General features: G+C 49.1%; 1 protein-coding gene across 5 annotated transcripts; it reads right to left on the bottom strand.

Annotated features, from left to right (window-relative positions):
- Positions 1–31: 31 nt before the first annotated feature.
- On the bottom strand, positions 32–21994 carry Sec24c (SEC24 homolog C, COPII coat complex component). Of its 5 annotated transcripts, none has more exons than XM_040735967.1 (24): positions 21896–21994; positions 20061–20260; positions 16303–16435; positions 11775–11947; positions 11227–11622; positions 10602–10738; positions 9432–9500; positions 8153–8264; positions 7807–7934; positions 7112–7159; positions 6014–6152; positions 5716–5831; positions 5416–5540; positions 5090–5281; positions 4790–4883; positions 4304–4420; positions 3676–3846; positions 3145–3241; positions 2924–3069; positions 2642–2780; positions 2207–2505; positions 1812–2003; positions 1485–1574; positions 32–1255 (listed from the first exon to the last, which is right to left on the bottom strand). In XM_040735967.1, the coding sequence occupies exons 2-24, from the start codon at positions 20230–20232 to the stop codon at positions 1115–1117; spliced, it is 3426 nt and encodes a 1141-aa protein (XP_040591901.1). In that variant the 5' UTR covers positions 20233–20260; positions 21896–21994; the 3' UTR covers positions 32–1114. The 5 variants fall into 5 exon arrangements, with proteins under 5 accessions (XP_040591901.1, XP_040591902.1, XP_040591903.1 ...); XM_040735968.1 differs by lacking the exon at positions 21896–21994 and adding an exon at positions 21557–21579; XM_040735969.1 differs by lacking the exon at positions 7112–7159.
- Positions 21995–22052: the final 58 nt, after the last annotated feature.

Here is a 22052-nt window from a genome sequence, read left to right as displayed (position 1 = left end):
CACGAATGATTAAAAAAAGAACAAAAAAGGATACTGGTTACATCTTATTTTATTTCTTTACAAATTAAAGATGCATTGAAAAATAAACCAATGAAAAGAAATGAAAGGTCCAGAGCAGGGGCATCCCGGGCTGGGAGCAGGCAACCCTGACCACCATCAATCCTAGCCCTTGTCCTGCCCCAGCCAATTGGAGTTGGAAGATAACTGTCAGCCACTCAGTCAGTACCAAAGCCCAGGAACGTCCAGGCACAGGAAGACAGGGAGGGCTCCAGCCATCTCCGCCTCCCCCAACGACGCCGGCTTAAGCTGCTTCTGGTAGGAGCTGAGTGGGATGTGGGTGGCTCTGTGAGGTATTGCAAGTTGACCATCAGGCTCTCTACAGAACCGTCCAGTAGTGGGGCTTCTCCAGCTGGGAAGGAGGCGGCTACCTCCCCTAGGTGTTAATATGCTTTGCAATTCAGTCCCCAGGCTCATTCATCTCTAGCTATGAGCTTCTGTCCACAAAGCGCTCACCATCATAGCAGGGGAGAGAGCAGCACAATGGAAGTAGAGACAACTAGGCATCCATCCTCAGGAACTCTAATTTTGCTCCTGACCGCCAGGCCCCCAACTGCTTTACTCTCCACCACCTACAGTCTGTACCCAGCTCTTGTGCACCTGTATATCTGATCCCTAATATAGGAAGTTGCTGATGACATGGAGCTGAATTTGCCACCTCCTGCAATAACCCTGGGGTGTCCACTCCTTCCTGCCTGCCCCTTCCCTCTTGGAGGCTGGTCCAAAGGGACTCAGTATTGCCAGGGCCTCACTGCCTCCAAACCCAACACTAGATCATATACAGTGAACTGATCAACTACATTCATTACAACAGGGTTAGCAGGAGAAAGAGGGTAGAGTAAGGGACGGGGCACCTTCCATCAGCAGGACATGACAGTGGTAGAGGATATTTGAGCCCAGAAAGAAGGTGTCTCCTTATATCTTTCCCTCCCCCCCAAAGAGACTGAGGTCAGCTTACATGACTCCTAAGATATGGAACTGTCCCAATTTCTCTGCCATCCTGGGGTACTTTCTGGAAGTTGGCCTGGGACCCTATACCATTTACCGCTGGCTTTATTCAGCTCAGTAGCTGCCGAATCTCCTTGTGCATGTGACAGAGAAAGTCCACGTAAGACGCACCTCCGCTTAGGCTCTTGTCTTCTACCAGGAAGTGCTTGAACAACATCTCCAGCTTGTCTTCCTGTTTCACCACGATTAGCTACAGCCAGGAGACAGGTTGTGAGGAAAGGCCAAGGTAAGGAAATGCTTAAGCCTCTGCCTCCCCATGCTCCTTCCTGCTGACTTGACAAGGTAAACACAATCTAGGAATCCAGTCTGTGTGGTTGTGATGGAGTGTTTCTCAGTGACAGTGTTTGCCTGGCATACAGAGGTCTGGGGTTCAATACCCAGCACCACTACCACCACAAAACAAGCAAGATCTGCGTTACCTTCATGTACCGCATTCTCTGTGCCCGTAAGCTATCAATGAGGCCTCGAACCTTCCTGGACAGTGGATTATCCAGAACTGGCAGAACACTCTGGAACAAAACTTCATTCATTACTATGATAAAGTACTTTTAAGTCCATCAAGAGGGAGCAATACGGATTTAGTTATCATCTGAAATGAGGAAGCCTGAAAAAACTTGACAGCATCTCCCCTTCCCCCAAGTGTTCTCTGCTATGTAAAGGGACCAGCATAATGACCTCATTGACCCGCAGCCAAATCACCAAAGTGTTTTTCCATAGCCATACTATCCTTGACACCCTGTTCTCACCAAGCCACTGGTGATCTGGCTGAAGGAGGAGACGTTGAAAAGGCTCTGGACGACACCTTGTTGGACGCTTGCTCCCACCCAGACAAAGAGGTTGAGCCCATTTTCCAGCAAATATATATCGCCACTGCTTAAACGTTCTTCAGACGCTCGAACTGCTGGTGGTTCAGAGGTACTGTCGATGGGAGACTTTGTCTAGACAAAAAGAAAAAAAAGTCACCAAGAACCACAAGATGCTCCTTTACACAGACAAACTCAGAAAGCTAAGTCTCCAGATAGCAATGTGAAGTGTGCATAGAAACAAATTCCTCAGTGTAAGCAATAAAGCAATCCCATCCCCTCCTTCTTAGAGGCTCTGTCCTCAGTACAGTGTCTCATACTCCAGCCCTCAATCGCACCAGTGGTAGAAGCCGAGGGTAGAAGAAGACATTGGTCTCGGCCACATCCATGGAAGAAACCAGCTGTCGAACATAGGCACGGTCATCAGTCGTGACCTCGGCTCCAGGCTGCAGAACGTCACTCTTCAACACACAGTTTAGGTAAACTGGGAGTAGCTTCATACACTCAGGAAGGATCAACTGTCCTGCAGAGGATGGGCTGGCGCAGTTCTTTCTATAGCAGGCCAGGATCTGGGCACACTGGGTGATGAGAGTGTCACGCACAGTCTTCACAGGGCTATTCACAACACCCCGATACGCTACGCGGGAAGGAGAGACCACAGTCACTGTCAGCTTCTCTTCACATGCGTCTTCCCAGCATCACACCTACCCACGAGCGCAGAATGGTTGACCAGTTCTCTCACCCGTCCCACCCTGCCCTGCTTCTACCCTCACCAAACTTGGCCATGTAGTTGATGAGCGTGTCCGTCTCACAGTTTCGATACAGATCAGCCAACTGGGTGCAGCAGTTTAGGGCCAGGTTGTGGATGCGGAGCCGACGCTGCCCTGCACAGCTGGTATAAAGCAGGGCACACTAGGGGAAGGGAGAAAGGGGGAACTCACACCCCTCCCTCAAAACCCCACCCACCCCTTACCATCTTCCCTCCAGCACCTCCGTCCACCCCTGCCCCGCCTCCCGCCTGCCACCCATCCCCTGCCCCGCCTCCCGCCTGCCACCTGCAGCAGGGCGCCGCTCTCTTCGCTGAGCCGATCGTCATGCTTGAATTCCACAGCCACTGTCTTGTCCTCATCTAGTCCAGCCAACTCCACATCTGTTGTATTGCTCATGTAGAAAGCTCCAAAGAAATCTACAGCACGGATACCTGAGGCCACAGGGATAAGTCAGAGCTAAAGACAGGACATGTGCCTCAACCAGGTTTAGCTCCAGCAGAACTCACCAGTACTTGTCCGAACCCGCATCACAGCATCAAAGCCAACCACCTTCTGTACATCCCGACGCAGGTCACTCAAGAACCGTTCCTGGTCATTCTCCACCTATAGCCCAGGCCCAGAGTCACATCACTCACCACACAGCTGCCCCTGTAGTCAGTGTCCCTGTGTCCCTTCCACTCTACAAGCCTGCTTCATCACAGTAACAGTAAAAAGGATGACAATGACAACGAAGCATTTATGAATTCATGACATACCAGGTAGCACACAGAATATTTTATATATAATTGTTGAATTCTGAAGACAAATCCTAATCAGTAAACTCTACTTTGAAGATGAAAGGACAAAAGGTGAATAATTAAGTGATTATCCTATCAGTAAGTCAGATGGCTTCAATATCTATCAACCCAGGACTGACTTGACGACCCATGCACCTAACCACTACACTCTGGGCTCAACTTCACATACCACTAGTTAAGTTAGTAGCTAAAGAACCACTCCACATATAGGCAAACATCTCCACACCCAGAACTCTATACCTGAAAGCAGGCATATTTGTAGACAGAGCCTCCAGTGAGCTGGGGGACAACAGAGAGTGTGGCCACATCTACATATTGGTTAGGGAAGAGGAAGAGGTCCACACAGCAGCCTTGGGCCACACAGTCTTTGGCCAGAGTCTGGTAGGTACCTGTCTGAGGCTGGAAGAGAGTCTGGAGGGGAACAGAAGGAATGCCACATGTAAAAGAGAAACTCATCCTTCATGACTTCAGACCCAGCACCACCTTGTAATCCCAGCAGCTAACCCAAGTTAGAAGGGAAAGGGAGGCAGAGGGAAGGGAAGAGAAAAACAAAAAGTGCAGCGTGTGTTCAAGCACACAGGAAGTAGAGATAAGAACATCGCCACAAGTATGAGGCCAGCCTGGGCTACATAGTGAGTTCCAGACCAGCCTAGGTTACATAGCTAGACCAAATCTCAAAAAAAGCAAAAATGAAAAAGAGAGAAGGTCAAGTCCACCAAGAGTTTTGTGAGCGGGTTAGCGGTCACAGATGGGACACGTGGGAGGGCAGAGTGTACCCAATCCAGCTGGCTAGCACGGAAGCGTCGGCAATGGAAAGTGACCACCCTCCTCCGTAATGGAAGGCCCCTCTCCCTCTCGAGTCGCGCACCTTCTCCTTGTCTGTGTTGATCAACTTCCTGTCATCTCTATTCTTCAGCTTCCCTGGGGCCTCTGCAATGGGCAAGGATGTGTGGAACAGAAACAGCTTTCCTGCACACTCGGCAGCCTAGGAGAAGAGATAAAATTACTCGTCCATTCTTCACTCGTCTTTTTCTTTGTCATTTATTAGGCACTGACTTGCTAGACAGTTATCAGTCACTAACCCTTTTTTCCAGTAAGTAACATGGCCAGAGGAAAGCAAGAGAGGAGGTTGCAGCCGGGCGCTGGTGTACACACCTTTAATCCCAGCACTCGGGAGGCAGAGGCAGGCGGATCTCTGTGAGTTCGAGGCCAGCCTGGTCTACAAGAGCTAGTTCCAGGACAGCCTCCAAAACAATACAGAGAAACCCTGTCTCGAAAAACCAAAAAAAAAAAAAAAAAAAAAAAAAGAGAGAGAGAGAGGAGGTTGCCAGGGAGCCAGGGACCCCAGCCTTACCTTCAGAGCTTCCATTCCAGCCTGGATAACTGGGGCAAAGACTGTCTCTGTCTCTCTTGTATCTGCAAACATTTCTGGGATCTTATCCAATAAGCTGAAAAGACAGATGATGGCAGACAACCAAAATTGCCACCGAGATTTTAGCAGCCTCTATTCTCAATTCCTGGACTAGTAATCTGGCTGCCAGACTGAAAACTCCTGGACCACAGCCTGGTCCATCCACTAAGCTTCTGCTCAACTCCCTGGCCTTCTATGGTTGAACCCTCCCGCTCCCTCTCATCTCCACCGTCTGGCTCTTACCTGGTGATAACTGCCCGGGACTCTCTGACATTGACCAGGAAGCCATCCAGCAGTGGCACAAACATGTCTGCCACATCAGATACAACCATCATCTGTGGCTGAGCCAAGGAGCTCTTCACATTGTAGAAGTGGAGCACCTTATTGTAGGTGACAAAGCCAACTCGGATGGCAGACTCTTCTGCTCCGCCCTCCCTGTGGAAGGTGACACTGTTACCCATTCTGGACACCTTTTTCTCCACCCACGATTTCATGACATGTTCCACTTGCTCAGTCAACGCAGACCCCCACCACTAAGCAAAGGAAAGAAGAACTTCCTTAGCTCTCACCTAGGCAGGTAGTCTAAGAGCGACTTGAGCTCCTCACAGAGGAGCCGAACAAGACCAGTCCTGATGGCGTTGTAGGAGACATCAATCATAAAGATGAAGGCAGGAGGACTGGGGAACTTATTGTTCTGTAGAGGAAGAAAATGATGAAGGCATAGGGAAACAGCAGCAGGCCAGGAGACTAGAGGACAATGTGACGAGCCAAAGGGACCATGACAGCGTGAGGGGAGACGAGGGCAGTTATTTGGGGCTGTCTCACAATCTCCCACCCACTACCTCTCCTCTCCCACTACCTTCCCTCACCTTGCAGTAATCTACAGTGGCCAAGAATTCATAAGAGCCCAGGGACAGCTCAGGACGGTCATAAGCATCCACACGTTTGCCGGTATGATCCAGATGTTGAAAATACTGGGGGGGAACTGTAGGGAGGATGCAGTAGTTACTCAAAGGCTCACCCTCAATCTGAGTATGCCAACTCCTAGCTGAGCTCCTTCACATCATTGCCCTGCCTCCCCAGCTCCTAAGAATGCCCCCTCAGCTATCCTAGAGAGAGAGATGGAGACGCCAGCCTTCCCCACAGAGCTCGGCCTCCACAGCATACCATCATTGACACAGCTGCAAAACGAGCACTGGAAGCGTCTTCCTCCCTCGATGAACGTCATGAGAGGACACATGTACGCTTTGCAGCGGTTACAGCGCAGAGGGCCAGCCTCCCCATGGTCCACAACATATGGTGAAGCCTAAGGAAGAAGGGGATGGGCTCAGATGGAGGGACACTAGCTACAGTGGGGTCGGACGTGGCAGCACATGACACAGCCTGGAGGGAGAGGCAGCCTGTCTCAGGTACTCTGTCTGGGGAGGAATACAAATAGAAGGGAGTGAGGACAACGGTAGGGGTACTAATCACAGGAAAACCTCCAGTTCTCTCTTTTAATTTCCTATCCCAGAATGAATTTCTTCATAAAAGGAAGAGGGAGCAAGTCAGGGACTACCATGAGTGTATGAGAAGACAAAAGTTAAACAGAATTTCTTCTACTGTCCTAGAGATGATTTCCACTTCCTTCTCTGCACATCCATACTTCTCCCCATCACTCACAAGAGAATTCTGTGACACCTACTGCTGTCCCAGGTAGACATCATCTCACAAACACAAAAAACATCTGACCATCCTCACTAGCATCCAAAATGGAAGTGAGAAAGCAGACATACTGTGAGCCTTGAGGGTTCAGTTCTAGAGAACTCTCAAGTACCTAAGTGATACTTTGTTTGGAGACAGGGTTTCTCTGTGTAGCCCTGGCTATCCCAGAACTCTGTAGACCAGGCTGGTCTTGAATTCAGAGATCCCCCTGCCTCTGCCTCTTGAGTACAGGGATTAAAGGTATGAGCCTCCATGCCTGGCCAAGTGTTATTTCTCAAGACCTAAATAAACAGCTACCTAATTTTTAAAAATGCTTTTGCTGGGCTGGACAGATGGCTCAAAGGTTAAGAGCACTCGCTGCTCTTCCGGAGGTCCTGAGTTCGATTCCCAGCAACCACATGGTGGCTCACAATCATCTGTAATGAGATCTTCTGGTGCTCTCTTCTGACCTACAGGAATACATGCAGACAGAACACTGTATACATAATAAACAAATAAAATCTTATAAAAAAATGCTTTTGCCAGTCATAGTGGCACATGGATTCTAAGTTTGAGACTAGCCTGGTCAACAGGGCCAGTTCCAGGAGCAGGTGTACAGAGAAGGCCTGTCTGGAAGAAAAAAAAGAAAACATTGCTTTCAGGTACTAGATTAGCAGATGGGGGCCCATTAGCAGATGGAATACTGGATACAATAGTACCTTCTCCTTTATATGCCTTCCTAACAGCCCTCCCCAACTCAGGCTTAAAAAAAGAGTAATACACTTGTCATCATCTAGAGGTTTGACCACACAATGAGAAATTCCTACATCTAGCTGTCTTGCCTCTAGAAATTAGTTAGATTTATTTTGTTTTAAGACAGGGCCCTGACTAGCTTTAAAGTCACAGGAATCTGCCTGACTCTGCCTCCTTTGTTTTGAGACGGAGTCTACTGTGTAACCAGGCTGGGCTGGAACTTCATGGTCTCCTGTTTTAGTTTCCTGAGTGCTACAATTACAGGTGTGAGCCTCCACATCCTGCTGGGTCTGATTCTTTTCGTTTGTTCCTCCTATGAACCCTGGTCTCACAAAGTTATTTATTTGGCTTTTGCTTTCATCCTTATTACTGCTACCAAGTTTGGACCCTGAGAAAGAAAAATACCAAAATACTGTCACATCCTGCCCAACAAAGATGTCTTGCATGTCAGTCAGAATCCCATCTAGAAAGAGACATCATCGCCTCCATCTGTTCCGTTGTGTCCCAGCCCTTCAGAGACTTACCTCCTCTGGGGGCAGCCTTGCCAGAGGCTTGATGACAGCTGCCAGAGGCACCTGAGCCTGCTTAGCCATGTCAGACGTGCAAGGGATATTATAGGATGTGCATCGAATGTACCGGGGACTTGCATTCCCTGAAGAAGGCAGAAGATTTGAGTCATGTCCCAGAAGCCTTTGGACACCAGCTCTGCACTGGTGAGTCCACAGATGTTAGGAGCTGGCCCCCGAAGGACTTTGGGAAGAGTGGGTAGGGTGGGGGAACTGGTCTCTGGTTAAAGACCAATATGATCCATGGCTGACAGCCTTAAAGAATCAGCTGCCATAGGGCAACAGAGGTTAAAGTGTGTCTCACCTTGGTCTTTCACCAGGAAGTTGGTAGTGACTAAGGGTGGCACCTGTCCCCGTACACCAGTAACAAATGGCTCTGAACCCCGGTTGTTCCTATCATCTTCAATAACCTGAATCTGAGGAAAAAGGGGATGAGTGATATGATGAAAGAAAAGGGAGTCCCAGGATACAGGCGGGCCGCACTGTAGCACAAGAACGAAGAGCACCTCATGCACCAGGCATGCTTCCTTTCGGGCCCACATCAAATGCTGCACTGCCCAGCGGGCCTCAGCGAGAATGGGCTCTCTGATGGGATGCCCCGACCTCCAGTCACTAGTGGGCACCTTTTATTCCTCCCACTCCAGGAAAGCTTCCAATATGACCCCAAAGCATAAGACAGGATTGGATTCCACTCTCCATCCCCATCATACTTTCCTCCTCCCCTCTCCAGGAGACACACCGAGTCAGAGCAAGAACACATAACAGAAACCCATGTAGAAATGAATCTACCCAGAACGGCTCTAAACTCAATGAAATTAACAAGGAACACGGGGAGGAGAGAATTCAACAGCCAGAAATGGTCAGGAAAAGTAAGGAAGCAAATGCTACCTTCCTTTCAGGTGAGCATCGGCAGGTCCATAGAGGAGAGGGTAAATACCCCATCCTTATGGCCCAGCCCTCAGACCTTTACTGTGACAAGACATTAAGGAAAACAGACACAAAAAGGATATGCAAAGCTGCTAACTAGACCCTCGTTCACGCGGGCGACCTTTGGCCAGTTACTTCAAGAGGAGTTTGATAAAAGCGGAAGAAGGGCAAATAAGGCTGTATCCTGCAGCAGGAAGACCTGAAGCTCGGAGGTACGCCAGAGTCTGACTCCCCAGATGAGAAGGTGGCCCACACTCTCCCAGAACAAGCAATCTCTTCCCTTGTAAGAAATGCCATGAACCTGTACATTCATGGCCACCCACCAGAACATGCCTCCTCACATCAGACTTTACAGACCTGCTGCTTGACTCTGTCTGGTTCCACGACATGCCACACACAAGCCCCTGGAGGAGTCAGCAGGACCCACCCTCAGAGGTGACCATCCACCACCCCACAATCAAGGCCCCGCTAACAGCTTGCTTCCTCTTCCATACATGGTGACCTGGGCATGCATATCCTTCAGCGTGTAAAGGCAAGGATGTAGATGGGCTCAGGGGAGAGAATGAAGGCATGGCCATGGTGGACGAGGTGAGGTCACAGCATGCATGAGTGGCACAGACACGGGGTGACAAGCACTCTCCCACCCCTGCACTTACTGGACTAGGAATGGCATCAGGGTCTATTCTGTGCCTGGCTCTCTGCTGAGGAGGCAGCTCATTAAGTTGCTTTTAGTGTTTTAATAATAAAGGCGGCGGGGTATACGGGGAGGGAGAGAAAAGAACAAGAGGCAGTGTTACTTCTCTAACCCTGGTGAAGCAGACATGAAGAGCCCAGCTTGGACTGCAGAAGGCGGGGACCCGGTAGATCTGGGATTTCAAGTCTCTCACAAGGAGGCCTCCGTGACTCAGACTACCATGGAGCAAGACAGTCAGGTGTGGCAAGCAGGAGGCAAGCAGGACTCTTTACGGAAGCCCTGACAGGAAAACCCTTGAGGAACAGGGAGTCCCCTAGCAGGTCAAACCTAACCCCAAGAACTCATGCTGGCAGGGGCCTTGGCCGTCCAGCTGGGTCTTCTTCCTCCCACCATGGAAGACAGAGGAGGGGCTGGCAGTGCTCTGGGTTCCCCTCAACTAACGAGCTTCCTCAGCACGGCAGTTCCCCAAAGGAAGAGGGAGGAGAACGAATGGATGTGACAATGGCTAACTATGAAGAGGTGACTGACAGCGATGTCACAGACAGGGTATAGAGGCCCAAGAGGGAGAACCGCTCCACCTGCGTCCGACAGGAAGGGCTGAGGGCTCTTTTAGCTCTGGGAGCAGCTTCCTCAGTGGAATTCACAAGCACACTGCCTTTGCACGCTATGACTGCCCCTCACCCACACAGCAGGGGCCTGCCGACCAACAGCACTGGGGGCATCATCATACAGCACTGCCCATGGAGGAGCAGAGAGGAACCAGTGAGACTTTCCTGCTCAGACCGCCTAACACCAGAGAGCTCCATCTGCTCTGCAATCAAGAATGCAGTCCTCCTAGATCTACAGAGTGAGACCTGGCCACTACTGCACAGAATGGCAAAGGTGACCACATTATTATTATGTCCGAGAACAACAGAACACAGGCCTCAACCAGAGCTCTACCAGCGTGACTGATCGGTTCCCCTCTCCTCTCTGTATAGCTCTGGGTTAAAACTGCCCTAAATTCCAAGTCTTCAGGATGATGGTTGAAAAGGGGATGTTATCAGAAAATGCCAAGCAAACATCTCATCTAGTTTACCCTACTCATCTGGCAGACACGTGTTTTCCCAAGACCACATAAGCACCTACTTACAGGGCTGGGGATGGCATCAGGGTCCAGGCGCTTAGGAGGCAGGGGCTGAGGAGGCCCAGGCTGACTGCCAAAGGTAGGTGCTCCAGGGTATGGGCTCTCATAATTAGGCTGAGGGCCTCGGGCTGGACCAAAGGAACCTGAGAAACAAGTTGACAAACTCAAAATCTCTTTCCTATCTCTCTCTGCTTAAGGACTCAGGAAAATAACTGGACTCTTTGAAGCAGATTATGGGGTGTCCCTGTGCCTGTGGAAGACACTCAAAGAAAGCCTACACTATCTGAATGAACTAAGAGACAAGAAAAATGTCATACAAACCTCACATCCTAGTAATGGCACCCCAAAGCTGTCCATCTAATTTACTACTTAGCAAGTAGTACCAAGACAAGCAAACAAAAAGCCCCGAATAGCAGCTGGAGAGATGGCTCAGAGGTTAAGAGCACTGACTGCTCTTCCAGAGGTCCTGAGTTCAGTTCCCACTCACAACTACCTGTAATGAGATCTGGTGCCCTCTTCTGCCCTGCAGGCATACATGCAGACAGAACCCTGCATATCTAATAAATAAAACGCCCTGCATGCTGAAGCCTTTGGCCCCCGGCCAAATGGGGGACACGACGCAATGACTCACCATTTTGCTGCAGCTGATAGCCCGCCTGCTGAGGGGAGTGCATAGATGGTGGCGGCACTGGGGGCCCCGTCATCTGGGTGCCAGGGGGCCCGGTCATCTGCGTGCCAGGGGGCAGAGCATGGGAAGGAGTCGAGGACACGTGGTTGGGCTGGCTCACTGGGAGACTCCCAAAGCCCTGTCCAGGCGGGAGTGGACCAGTCATGGAAGGCATCCGAGGACCACCTGAAGCTGGGGATGTGAAGCTGGAAGCCAGTGGTGGGGCAGATCGCAGGGGAGGCTGGACTCCAGGATGACCTTGAGCCTGGCTAAGGGGAGGAGCCTGGCTCTGAGGATAGGAGCCATACGGACCAGAATTAGGGAAACTTCCTGAGGCTGAGGCCAATGATGTTGGTGGACCTGAGAAACGTAAGAGGCAGAGGTGGAGGCCCAGTCACTGCCTCGTATGGTGCATTATTCTATCCCACCACATGAAACAACTATGACTGTCCCTGCATCTGGGACTCAGAGGCACAGGAAGTAAAGTGCGCCGTGGCCCCACCACTACTCACCATAGCCCAGCACAGAAGAGGGGGGGGCATGGGACACAGCACCACTGATCTGCATCCCAGCAAGCTGTGCGGTCACCTGCGTACTTGTGGGGGGCGGGCCATAGGGCTGAAGCACAGCTGGCTGGCTGACCACAGGAGCCAATGGGGGCCCAAACTGCTGAGACCCCTGGAGCCTGCAAAGAGAGTGAGAGCAGGGGGCCACAGGGTGAGATGCCTGTTGAGGCTGGCACAGTCCCACACCATTACAGGAAGCTACATTGTGTTCCGGCATTTTATGTTCATCCTGAGATCTCTGATAGCTTCATACTAGTGTAGTTGTGGCCAAATGACATTTTTGATTGTCTACACAAAGAAGATTTGTGGCAAAGCTTACCTTCTAATAGGTTTACTCTACAAATACCAAGCACCCTCAGATCAAATAATATTTAGTTTGATTGAGAGGTTATCATCTCGTTGGTCTCAGTCCTGTGTGGACAAGCGGCCTCGGGTCTGTAATCTACGCCTGAAGAGGTTGAAAGGAAAGGCACACACACAAGCAGACTTACAGCAAGTGCCTACTCAACAAACACTGAGACCAACAATGTAACTTGATTGTCCAAGTGGAGTATCTAAGACGTCACCTTGGATGGTGTGAGAAGAATCAATAGCCAAGGAAGCGGGTCGTCTGAGACTGGCATTAGACACTAGCTGGAAGGGTGATGCTTGCTGTTGCAGGAAGGGTTAGGGAAATGAAGCACCAAGTAGCCCTTTGGGTCTAGCAGCAGGACCTCGGCACTCGAATCACTACCTTAGACTCACACATGACAACACATTCAAATATGATAGTAATCATGCCAGTGTCACTGGACACCACACTCACACATGACAACACATTCAAATATGATAGTAATCATGCCAGTGTCACTGGACACCACACTCACACATGACAACACATTCAAATATGACAGTAATCATGCCAGTATCACTGGACACCACACTCACACATGACAACACATTCAAATATGACAGTAATCATGCCAGTGTCACTGGACACCACACTCACACATGACAACACATTCAAATATGACAGTAATCATGCCAGTATCACTGGACACCACACTCACACATGACAACACATTCAAATATGACAGTAATCATGCCAGTGTCACTGGACACCACACTCACACATGACAACACATTCAAATATGACAGTAATCATGCCAGTGTCACTGGACACCACACTCACACATGACAACACATTCAAATATGACAGTAATCATGCCAGTGTCACTGGACACCACACTCACACATGACAACACATTCAAATATGATAGTAATCATGCCAGTATCACTGGATACCAAATGTAGGTGGCTGCCCTGATGTCTCATGATGATCTTATTGCAGATATTTGCAACACAGAAGCTCCATCTGGGACTTGGGATGGATCAAAGTCATCAAAACAGTAGTCTCTTACACTGAAATTGACTTATACTCTTTAAAATTAATTCAGTTTATTATTTTTTTTCTTTTTAGCCAGATTAGTGGCGCACACCTTTAATCCCAGCACTGGGAGGCAGAGGCAGGCGGATCTCTGTGAGTCCGAGGCCAGGCTGGTCTACATAGTAATTCCAGGACAGCCAGGGCTACACAGTGACACCCTGTCTCAGTGAGTGCATGCCCATATCCATGACGTCCATGACGGGATGAGTGAGTAGTGGGGGGGGCTTGAAGATACCTTTCAGACATCAGTTCTCAACTTCTACCATGCTGAAGCCAAGTTTTTCTAACTTCTGCTGTACAGCATACTCCAGGCTAACTGACCCTCAAGCTTCTGCCCAATTCTCCTGTCCCCACAGCCCATCTCACTGTGAGAGTGCTGGGATTACAGATGTGCACCATGCATCTGGAATTGGTTATGGGGCTCGAACTGAAACTGTCAGGCACTGAACCTTCCCCCAGGCCCTCCCTGCCTCGTTTTCCTCTACTAAATAAGTGGTGCTTTCTGTTTGATCAGCTCCATCTGTTGTTTAGTTTAGCCAGCCAGCCACTTTTCCTTCCAATGGTATCTCTTTATGTGTGTGTTGTGCTGGGACTTGACGCCAATGACTTGCAAGTAGGCAAGCAAGTACTATAATGGTGAACTATTCTCCCATCCCTAATGCTGCTTCCAACTAGTATTTCTGCTAGTAACCCTTACTTCAAGCTCTTTGCTGGGGGCTGCATTATTTTGTGGTGCACAATACTGAACTTACTGTTAACCATACACAGACGCTCAACGAATCTTGACAGACTAACTATGTTGCTCTAGTAGTGTGGATTAGAGCTATCAGCTGCCCAGTGCTATTCTGTCAACTGCTCCACCACACCTACATATAGCATCTATAGTTTTCTATTTAATCTAACCCTACAGCAAAACAATCAGATGGAGGCCAGGCAGCGGTGGTGCGCGCCTTTAATCCCAGCACTCGGGAGGCAGTGGCAGGTAGATGTCTGTGAGTTTGAGGCCAGCCTGGTCTACAGACGGAGTTCTAGGACAGTCTCAAAAAACCAAAAAATAAAAAAATGATAATGACCTTACCAAATCCAACAGTCAATTCTCTTCCTTCATATTCCTATAGCAATGAACAAAGATGATCACTCTCTAACTTTCCTGAAACATAGTCTCTCTCCTCCTCCCCTCTTCCACTATACAGCCTTGGCTGTCCTAGAACTCCCTCTGTAGACTAGGCTGGGCTGGAACTCACAGAGATCCTCCTGCTTCTGCCTCCTGAGTGCTGGAGTTATAAATGTGTGCCTCATTTACATGGCCTCTCTTTACTTTACTTTAAATATTTAATTTCACTTAATATGTATGAGAGGGCTTGGCTTTTTTGTTGTGGGATATTTGTACACTGTGTGAAAATGTAATGCTTTAACCGGTGCAATAAAAAGCTGTATGGCCAGTAGCTAGCTAGGCAGGAGGTACAGGTAAGACTTTAGGGCAGAAAGACATCTGTGGGAAGAAAAAGGCAGTCGCCAGCCAGACAAAGAAAAAGCATGACATGTAGGAGATGAGGTAACAAACCACGAGCCATTTGACAACATGTAAATTAATAGAAATGCGCTATTTAAGTTATAAGAGCTAGTTAGAAACAAGCCTAAGCTGTTAGCCAAGCTTTCATCACTAAGAAGTCTCCGTGTGCTCATTTGGGAGATGGCAGATGAGAAAGATCTGCCTACATGTATTTGTCTCATATATGTGCCTGGTACCCAAAGAGGGCTTGAATACCCTGGAACTGGCATTACGATGGTTGTGAGCCTCCATATGGGTGCTGGAAACTGAAGCCAAGTCCTCTGCAAGAGCTACTGACGCTGAGCCACGTCTCCAGGCCCCTGACACCCTCTGCAGGCCACCCCTTACCTCACTACTGGGCCTCCTTCAGGGCTTCACTGCTGACTGCACTCCAGCCGTGCACTGACCTCCTCTTCTTTATGTCCACCACGTGAGTCCCATGCCAGCCTCTGCATTTGCTATGCCCTCTGCCTAGCTCTCTTCCCTCAGGTCTCGTGTGGCTGACTCCTCCATTCCACTACGTCTCAGATACTTCACAGAGGCTTACCTGACACCTCCTGACAAACAGCCCACATCCTCACCCTATCTTGCATCTTTAGGTACATCTGTTTGTCTATTATCATCTATTGTGTCCCGCATTTGCCTTATCTAAGACTTACATTCAGTCGGGAGGTGGTGGTGGCGCACGCCTTTAATCCCAGCACTTGGGAGGCAGAGGCAGGCGGATCTCTGTGAGCTCGAGACCAGTCTGGTCTACAGAGTGAGCTCCAGGACAGCCTCCAAAGCCACAGAAAACAAAACAAAACAAAGGTTTATATTCAGTGCTAATGTATGAATACAAGCATGTGCTAAGTTCCGCTACCCAGTTACAGTTTTAAACTATGACAAATAATACAGTGACAGACATGACTTCTGTCCTGTAACAGAGGTCTCTCAGGTTCTCATTATTCTGCAGCTTTCCTTCTGAGTCTTTCCATTTCCTGGGTGGCATGTACACATTTAACCAATCAGTCCTACTAAGTGCCTGGTCTAGTGAAAAGGGTGACACAAACAATCCTGACTTCTGTCTTCCGTTTCCTCCCTACCACAGGCTCATGGGGACTAGACCCACTGTGAAAAATGTATGTCTGGAAAAGGCTCAGAGAAAGATAATTTGGAAACGAACCCAGACGCTAACATGAATCCATAATAGGGCTAGACATTAGTAGTACCTGTAACCTGGGAAAAAGAAGGGCTGGCCACACGGCTTAGTGGTACAGACGTCTGTGAGTTTGGTCCCCAAAGCCCGCCCTGAAGGAGGGGACGATTCCCACGGGGTGCCCTCCACATGCACCCCATTCATACATACAAAATAAATAAATATAATACAAACAATTAGAGGAAGATAAACAGGATGGAGGGAGGAGAAGAAAGAATCTAATAGAGTTTAAAGAAACAGACCCTCACATTCCTAACCCACTTTCATCACACTGATGTGAGGCTCACCCAGTACACACCTCTGCATCTGAGCTGTGGAGCTTGGCCCGTTCTGTATGTCACCTTGACCAAACTGGCCATATGTAGTCTGACCACAGGGGGCCTGCATTGAGGCTGGAGGCGCCCCTGAGGAGGGTGGGGCTCTCGGCACACCTGAGGATAAAAGACAGAAATAAATGGTTGGGAAACAACTTTCTCCTCCGCCTTGAGGCAGGACTGAAAAGCAAGAATCAATAAAAGAAACCTTCACGGACTCTACCTGTAGAACAAACAAGAACGCCATACGCCTCTCACTACAGCAGTACTTGGCATGTGGATATCCAGCAAACAGGCTGCTGTCTCCAACATACGAAACATACGAGGGTGAGACAGGCAGAGCAACACAGCGGAGGACCTTCCTCTCTGGTCAGCACACACTCACACACACTCACACACACTCTCACACACTCACACACACACACACACACACACACACCCGCTCCCCCTCAACAGAGCGGAGGACCTTCCTCTCTGGTCAGCACACACTCACACACACACTCACACACACTCGCCCCCCCTCAATCTGAGACAGCTTTCAACCCTTCTCAGGAAAGTATTTCAACTCCACAGCTTAGAAACTGGGAGGACAGCTGGAAGGCAGTGGCGCACGACTTTGATCCCAGCACTGGGGAGGCAGCAGCAGTTTGAGGCCAATCTGGTCTACAGAGCGAGTTCCAGGACAGCCAGGACTACACAGAGAAACCCTGGTAAAACGGAAGAAAAAGGAAGAAGAGAGAGACTCGGAGGAAACGTGAGAAAGGTGGTACAGAAGATGAGTAAGAATAAGGGAATTATTCTATAAGAAACCTGGCCAGGTGTGGTGGCACGCGCCTTTATTGGAGCACTTGCAAGGCAGAGGCAGATGAATCTCTGAGTTTCAAGGCCAGCCTGGTCGACACACTGAGTTCTAGGACAGACAGAGCTACATAGTGGGACGCTGTCTCCAGAGAAAATTAATAGAAAGAAAGGAGGAATGGAGGGAAGAAAGAAAAGAAAAAAGAAAAATGAGAAAGAAACTGAGGGGCTGGAGATGGGGTCAGTTGTTTGTCTAGCTCATAGCCTTGGACCCAACCCCAGCACCACTGCCTGGCGGAGCTTGGAAAGATGGCTTAATAGTTTAGAACAGCTGGGTTCTAATTGCAGAGGACCTACACTCCAATCCTAGCACCCATACGGTGGCTCACAACTGTCTGTCATCCAACTCCAGAGGACCTGACTCGTCTTCTGACTTCTCAACGCATACACGCAGGCAAAGCACTCTCACCAGTAAAGAAAACAAACCTAAGATAAAGTACATGGGGTGTTTCCCTATAATCCTGGCATTTGGGAGTCAAGAGGATCAGAAGTTCAAGAAACTGGAGGGGGGTGTTGTTTGTTTGTTTTGTTTTACAGTGCTGGGGACTGAGTCAAGGGCTTCGGGCATGTTAGTCAAGGGCTCCTCCACTGAGCTATACCAACCACAAGAAAGGCGCTCACTCCCCTGAGGGGCTGTTCTGACTCTCTCTTCTCGGTATATCTTATATATCCTGTCATGCTCTCTTGACCCACTTCCATGTTAGGCAGCATTCTTTCAAGCCAGAGTATTTTTTTCTCCAAGAGGTCTATCCAGACAGATGGCGTGCACCTCAGTTAATGCTGTCCACATCCTCACTAGACCTGAGCTCTGTCCTTTGCGTGGATCCGTTCTCACATCCAAACCACTCCCACTCAGCTCAGCCACATGCAGCATAAAGAACGAGTGATGAGTTACTTGGAAAATCACTCTTGAAATGTTGCTGACCCCCCCCCCCCCCGAGAGATCAGATTCAAAAGCCGAACTTGATCACTAACAATAACAGACAGAAGTAGACAGATTTCCCTTCAGTGACAAACTTCTTTCAGAAGACAAGGACAGCTCCATTCTGAAATCAAACTTAACAGAGCAGAAGTGGACTCTGTCCCGTCAAACTCCCAACCCAGAACAAGGCTCTTTCATCTATGGAACCAAGATCTAATTTTAGCACTTTACTGGTTTTTACAGTGTGAATAAAGTAGTAATATCTCATTCATTTTCAAATCCTGCTCGTGCCTTGACTGACTGGTACCTTCTTCCCTCTGTATTAAATCTACTCTGGAGCCAGGTGTGGTAATCTAGGCCTCTAATTCCAGTATTCTGGAGAGAGAGGCAGGCAAACTTCTGAGTTCTTGGCCAGCCTGATCTACAGAGCAAGTTCCAGGACAGCCAGGGATGAACAGAGAAACCCTGTCTTGAAAAACAAGCAACAACAAAACAAAAATATATATGTATGTATATTTACTTATGTATTAGACTTATGTATTTTATTTTATATGTGTAAGTGTTTTGCTCACATGTATCACATGCATGTGCCTGCAGAGGTCAGAAAAGGGCACCGGGTCCATTGGAATGGGAGTTATGGATGGCTATGAGCTGCCATGTGGGTACTGGGAATTGAACTCGGGTCTTCTACAAGAGTAAAAAGTGCTCTTCGGGCTGGAGAGATGGCTCAGAGGTTAAGAGCACTGACTGCTCTTCCAGAGGTCCTGAGTTCAATTCCCAGCAACCACATGGTGGCTTACAACCACCTACAATTCAATCTGGTGCCCTCTCCTGGCAGAACACTGTATATGTAATAAAAATACATATTAGTGCTCTTCACCACTAAGCCATCTCTCTAACCTCACACAATTATACTTATGTATTTATTTTGTGTGGAGATCAGAAGACAACTTGTAAGCTCCTCCTAACCTGCGGGTTTCAGGGACTGAGCTTAGGTCATTATGTGTAGTGGTAAGCACCGTGCCCTCTGAACCTCAAACCTTTAACCCCACCCCCACCCGCCTTTATGGTTTTTTTTTTTTTGGTTGTTTTGGGGATGAACCTAGGATCTCGTACATGTTAGGCAAGCATTTTGTTAATGATTTACATCTTCTTTTTCACTTTTTATTTTTAGATTGACTCTTACTCTGTTACCTAAGCTGGACTTGAACTTACTCCATAGCCCAGGCAAGCTTTGAACCCACAATCCTCCTGCTGTAACCTCCCTCACAGAATTGCAGGCCTGTGCCTGTGGGATCTACTTTCTTAAGCAACACAGAGTTTGGCATTACTCTAAGTCTTCAGACAGCCGAAAGTCTTGTATTAATAACTTTACAAGTCTGCCTGGTAGCACGCAGAGAATGGGCTGCTCTTCTTGAAAAAGTAACATAAAACAAAACACTGAGGGTTGGGGGCAGAGAATCTAATGCAACACCAAGTTTTCTTATTTCACTGACACGATCGAATATCTAACAAAAGGAAACCCAAGTAAAGGAAAATGAATGACAGCAAAAGACCAGGAATACTGCCAGGCATTGGTGGCGCACACCTTTAATCCCAGCACTTGGGAGGCAGAGGCAGGTGGATCTCTGTGAGTTCGAGGCCAGCCTGGTCTACAGAGCAAGTGCCAGAATAGGCTCCAAAGCCACACAGAGAAACAAAAAAAAAAAAGAAAAAAAGAAAAGAAAAAAGGAGGCAGGCGAGGCTGTCTGGGGTGACATCCACAGAAGTGAACTGTTATTGAATCTGGAACTTATTCCCATTAGGTGTCTTAAGGTGGAAACAGTCACGTATGCAAACAACAGGGTGAACCAGACTCGTGTTCTTCAATCACAGCCCTTTAGAAGCTTCCCCAGAGCAATACAACCTAACCTGAAGACGCTCAACCCCTTCCTCCGCTCCAGAAGGAACCTGGAGACATACCTTGGGGAGGTGTTTGCTGATAGCCTGGTACCGGGCCATTGTAGGCTCCATAGGGAGAAGCAGGTACTGCAGGGCCTGGCTGCCCACCATAGCTGGCCGGATGATACCCTGGGTAGACGGGCTGGTTCTGCCCAAACGGTGGAACGGGTGGGGCTGACTGATTGACACTCATTATGAGAGCATCCCCGATCTGACCTTACCTGTTGGAGGAAGGAAAAGAAAGAAATCAGTCATAACACTTTCTGAGGAGAGGGCAACTATTCAGGGAAGGAAGGAAGAGACAGAGAGGGATTGGTCATATCAGGCAGTGGTCAGATAAACCGCTTCCACATTACCACAAGATCTCAGTAGCTTCCTGCCCTGACCAGTACCCAGTCACTTTCTTCAAAGCAAGGATTTTGTTACTGTGAACCCCGTGTTGTATCACTGCCAAGAAGGTATAAGTTTCCACTTCAGACAGACCTAATGGAACAGAACAGCCGACATTCTCCAGTGTTACGATTTTCAGTGTCCCCTGACTGATAATTACCATAATGTTACAAGTAAGTAAAACAATGTTTCCACTCTCCATTAATTCTGTGTACCATCTACTCATCCATTCATCCAAAAACACTTGAGTAACTTCAAATGTGCTGGGTTGTTTCTAACTACTAACACAAAAAATTAAAAATGGATCAACTAAAATCCCTCCCCCACAAAAGACAACTGTAGAATTGTTTTGGAGAAATGGCATTCTTTCTCTGACCTACAATAATCCAAATGTTACTCTGACCTCAGACTTTCCGTGAGAATAGTGTATTAATCCTGCAAAGATTAAAAAAAAAAAAAAACATAGCTGGGTAGTGGTGGCGCACTAGTCCCAGCACTTGGGAGGCAGAAGCAGGAAGATCTCTGTGAGTTCGAGGCTAGCCTGGTCTACAGAGAGAGTTCCAGGACAGCCAGAGCTACACAGAGGGCAAAAAAAGGTAGAGAACATCTGAACATCTAGCAAACGATATTCCATTACAAAGATCATTCATTCCATCCCTCAAGCAGAGGACTATGGGTATACTAAATCCAAAAGCATGTCTGTAATTTGGCTTCTATTCTAATGCTTGTTTGATAGGTCTTGCCCAGCAACAGAAGGATGAGTTGGAGGTCCTTTCAAGGGGCATTCCAAGAAGGGGCCGGCGGATCCAAACAGCCTTATCGTTCTAATTTAGAAGGGGGCCGGGAAGAGTGAGACTCTCACTCAGGTCTGCTAGCGAAGCCCAGAAGAGGAACTGCTACGGGACTGACAACTCTGTACAGCCAAAGCCATCTTGGGGACTGTGCCTTGCACACGCCACTGGCAGCAAGCTTGGGAGATGCCCCTCGCCCTTTAACTCCCTGAAGTCAGGAGAGAGGGGAACGGAGTAAGCTCGGAGTCAAACTCCAATCTTGACTCCACTCTAGGCAGACGGTCGAAGGTGACAACCCAGAGGGGCGGGGCAAGCCTCCTGGAACTCTCCAAGTACCCGAGGCGCAGAGGCTTGCGAGCTCCGGGATCGAGGTCAGGGAGCCGGGCCAGCCTTAGGGCCACGATGAGGGCGGCTCACTAGGCAGCGAAGACCACGCTTCGAACGCCCTTCAACATGCCGGCGGGGCGAGGCGAGGGCCGGAACCCGGCCCGGGAGGCGAAGGGAGGGGTCTGGGGCCGATCGCCGGTCACGGATGCGGGGGGCGAGGGTCTCTCCCCGGGCCCCGCCTCCAGGCCCCTCCCTTTCCTCCGCAACCGCACCACGGCCGGAGCACAGACACCCCGGCCTCCCTCGGCATTCCTCCCCAGCGCGCAACCTCGCGATGCCACTCCTCACCCGGCTCCAGATCCAGGTTCGACTTCGTTCCTAACGTCAAGGATCCCAGGCTCCACTTCCGGTTCCGAGGGAGCTGGCGTGCCGTCCCCGGAAGTTCCGCCCCATGCTGTAGGAAGGGGGGAAGGGGGCGCCACGCCTTCTGCCACGTCGGCCTTAG

This window comes from Mesocricetus auratus, unplaced genomic scaffold (assembly GCF_017639785.1).
Source record: "Mesocricetus auratus isolate SY011 unplaced genomic scaffold, BCM_Maur_2.0 Super-Scaffold_100053, whole genome shotgun sequence".
NCBI classification, from domain to species: domain Eukaryota; kingdom Metazoa; phylum Chordata; class Mammalia; order Rodentia; family Cricetidae; genus Mesocricetus; species Mesocricetus auratus.
Note: the sequence above shows the minus strand (reverse complement) of the source record. Positions and strands in the feature narration are given on the sequence as shown.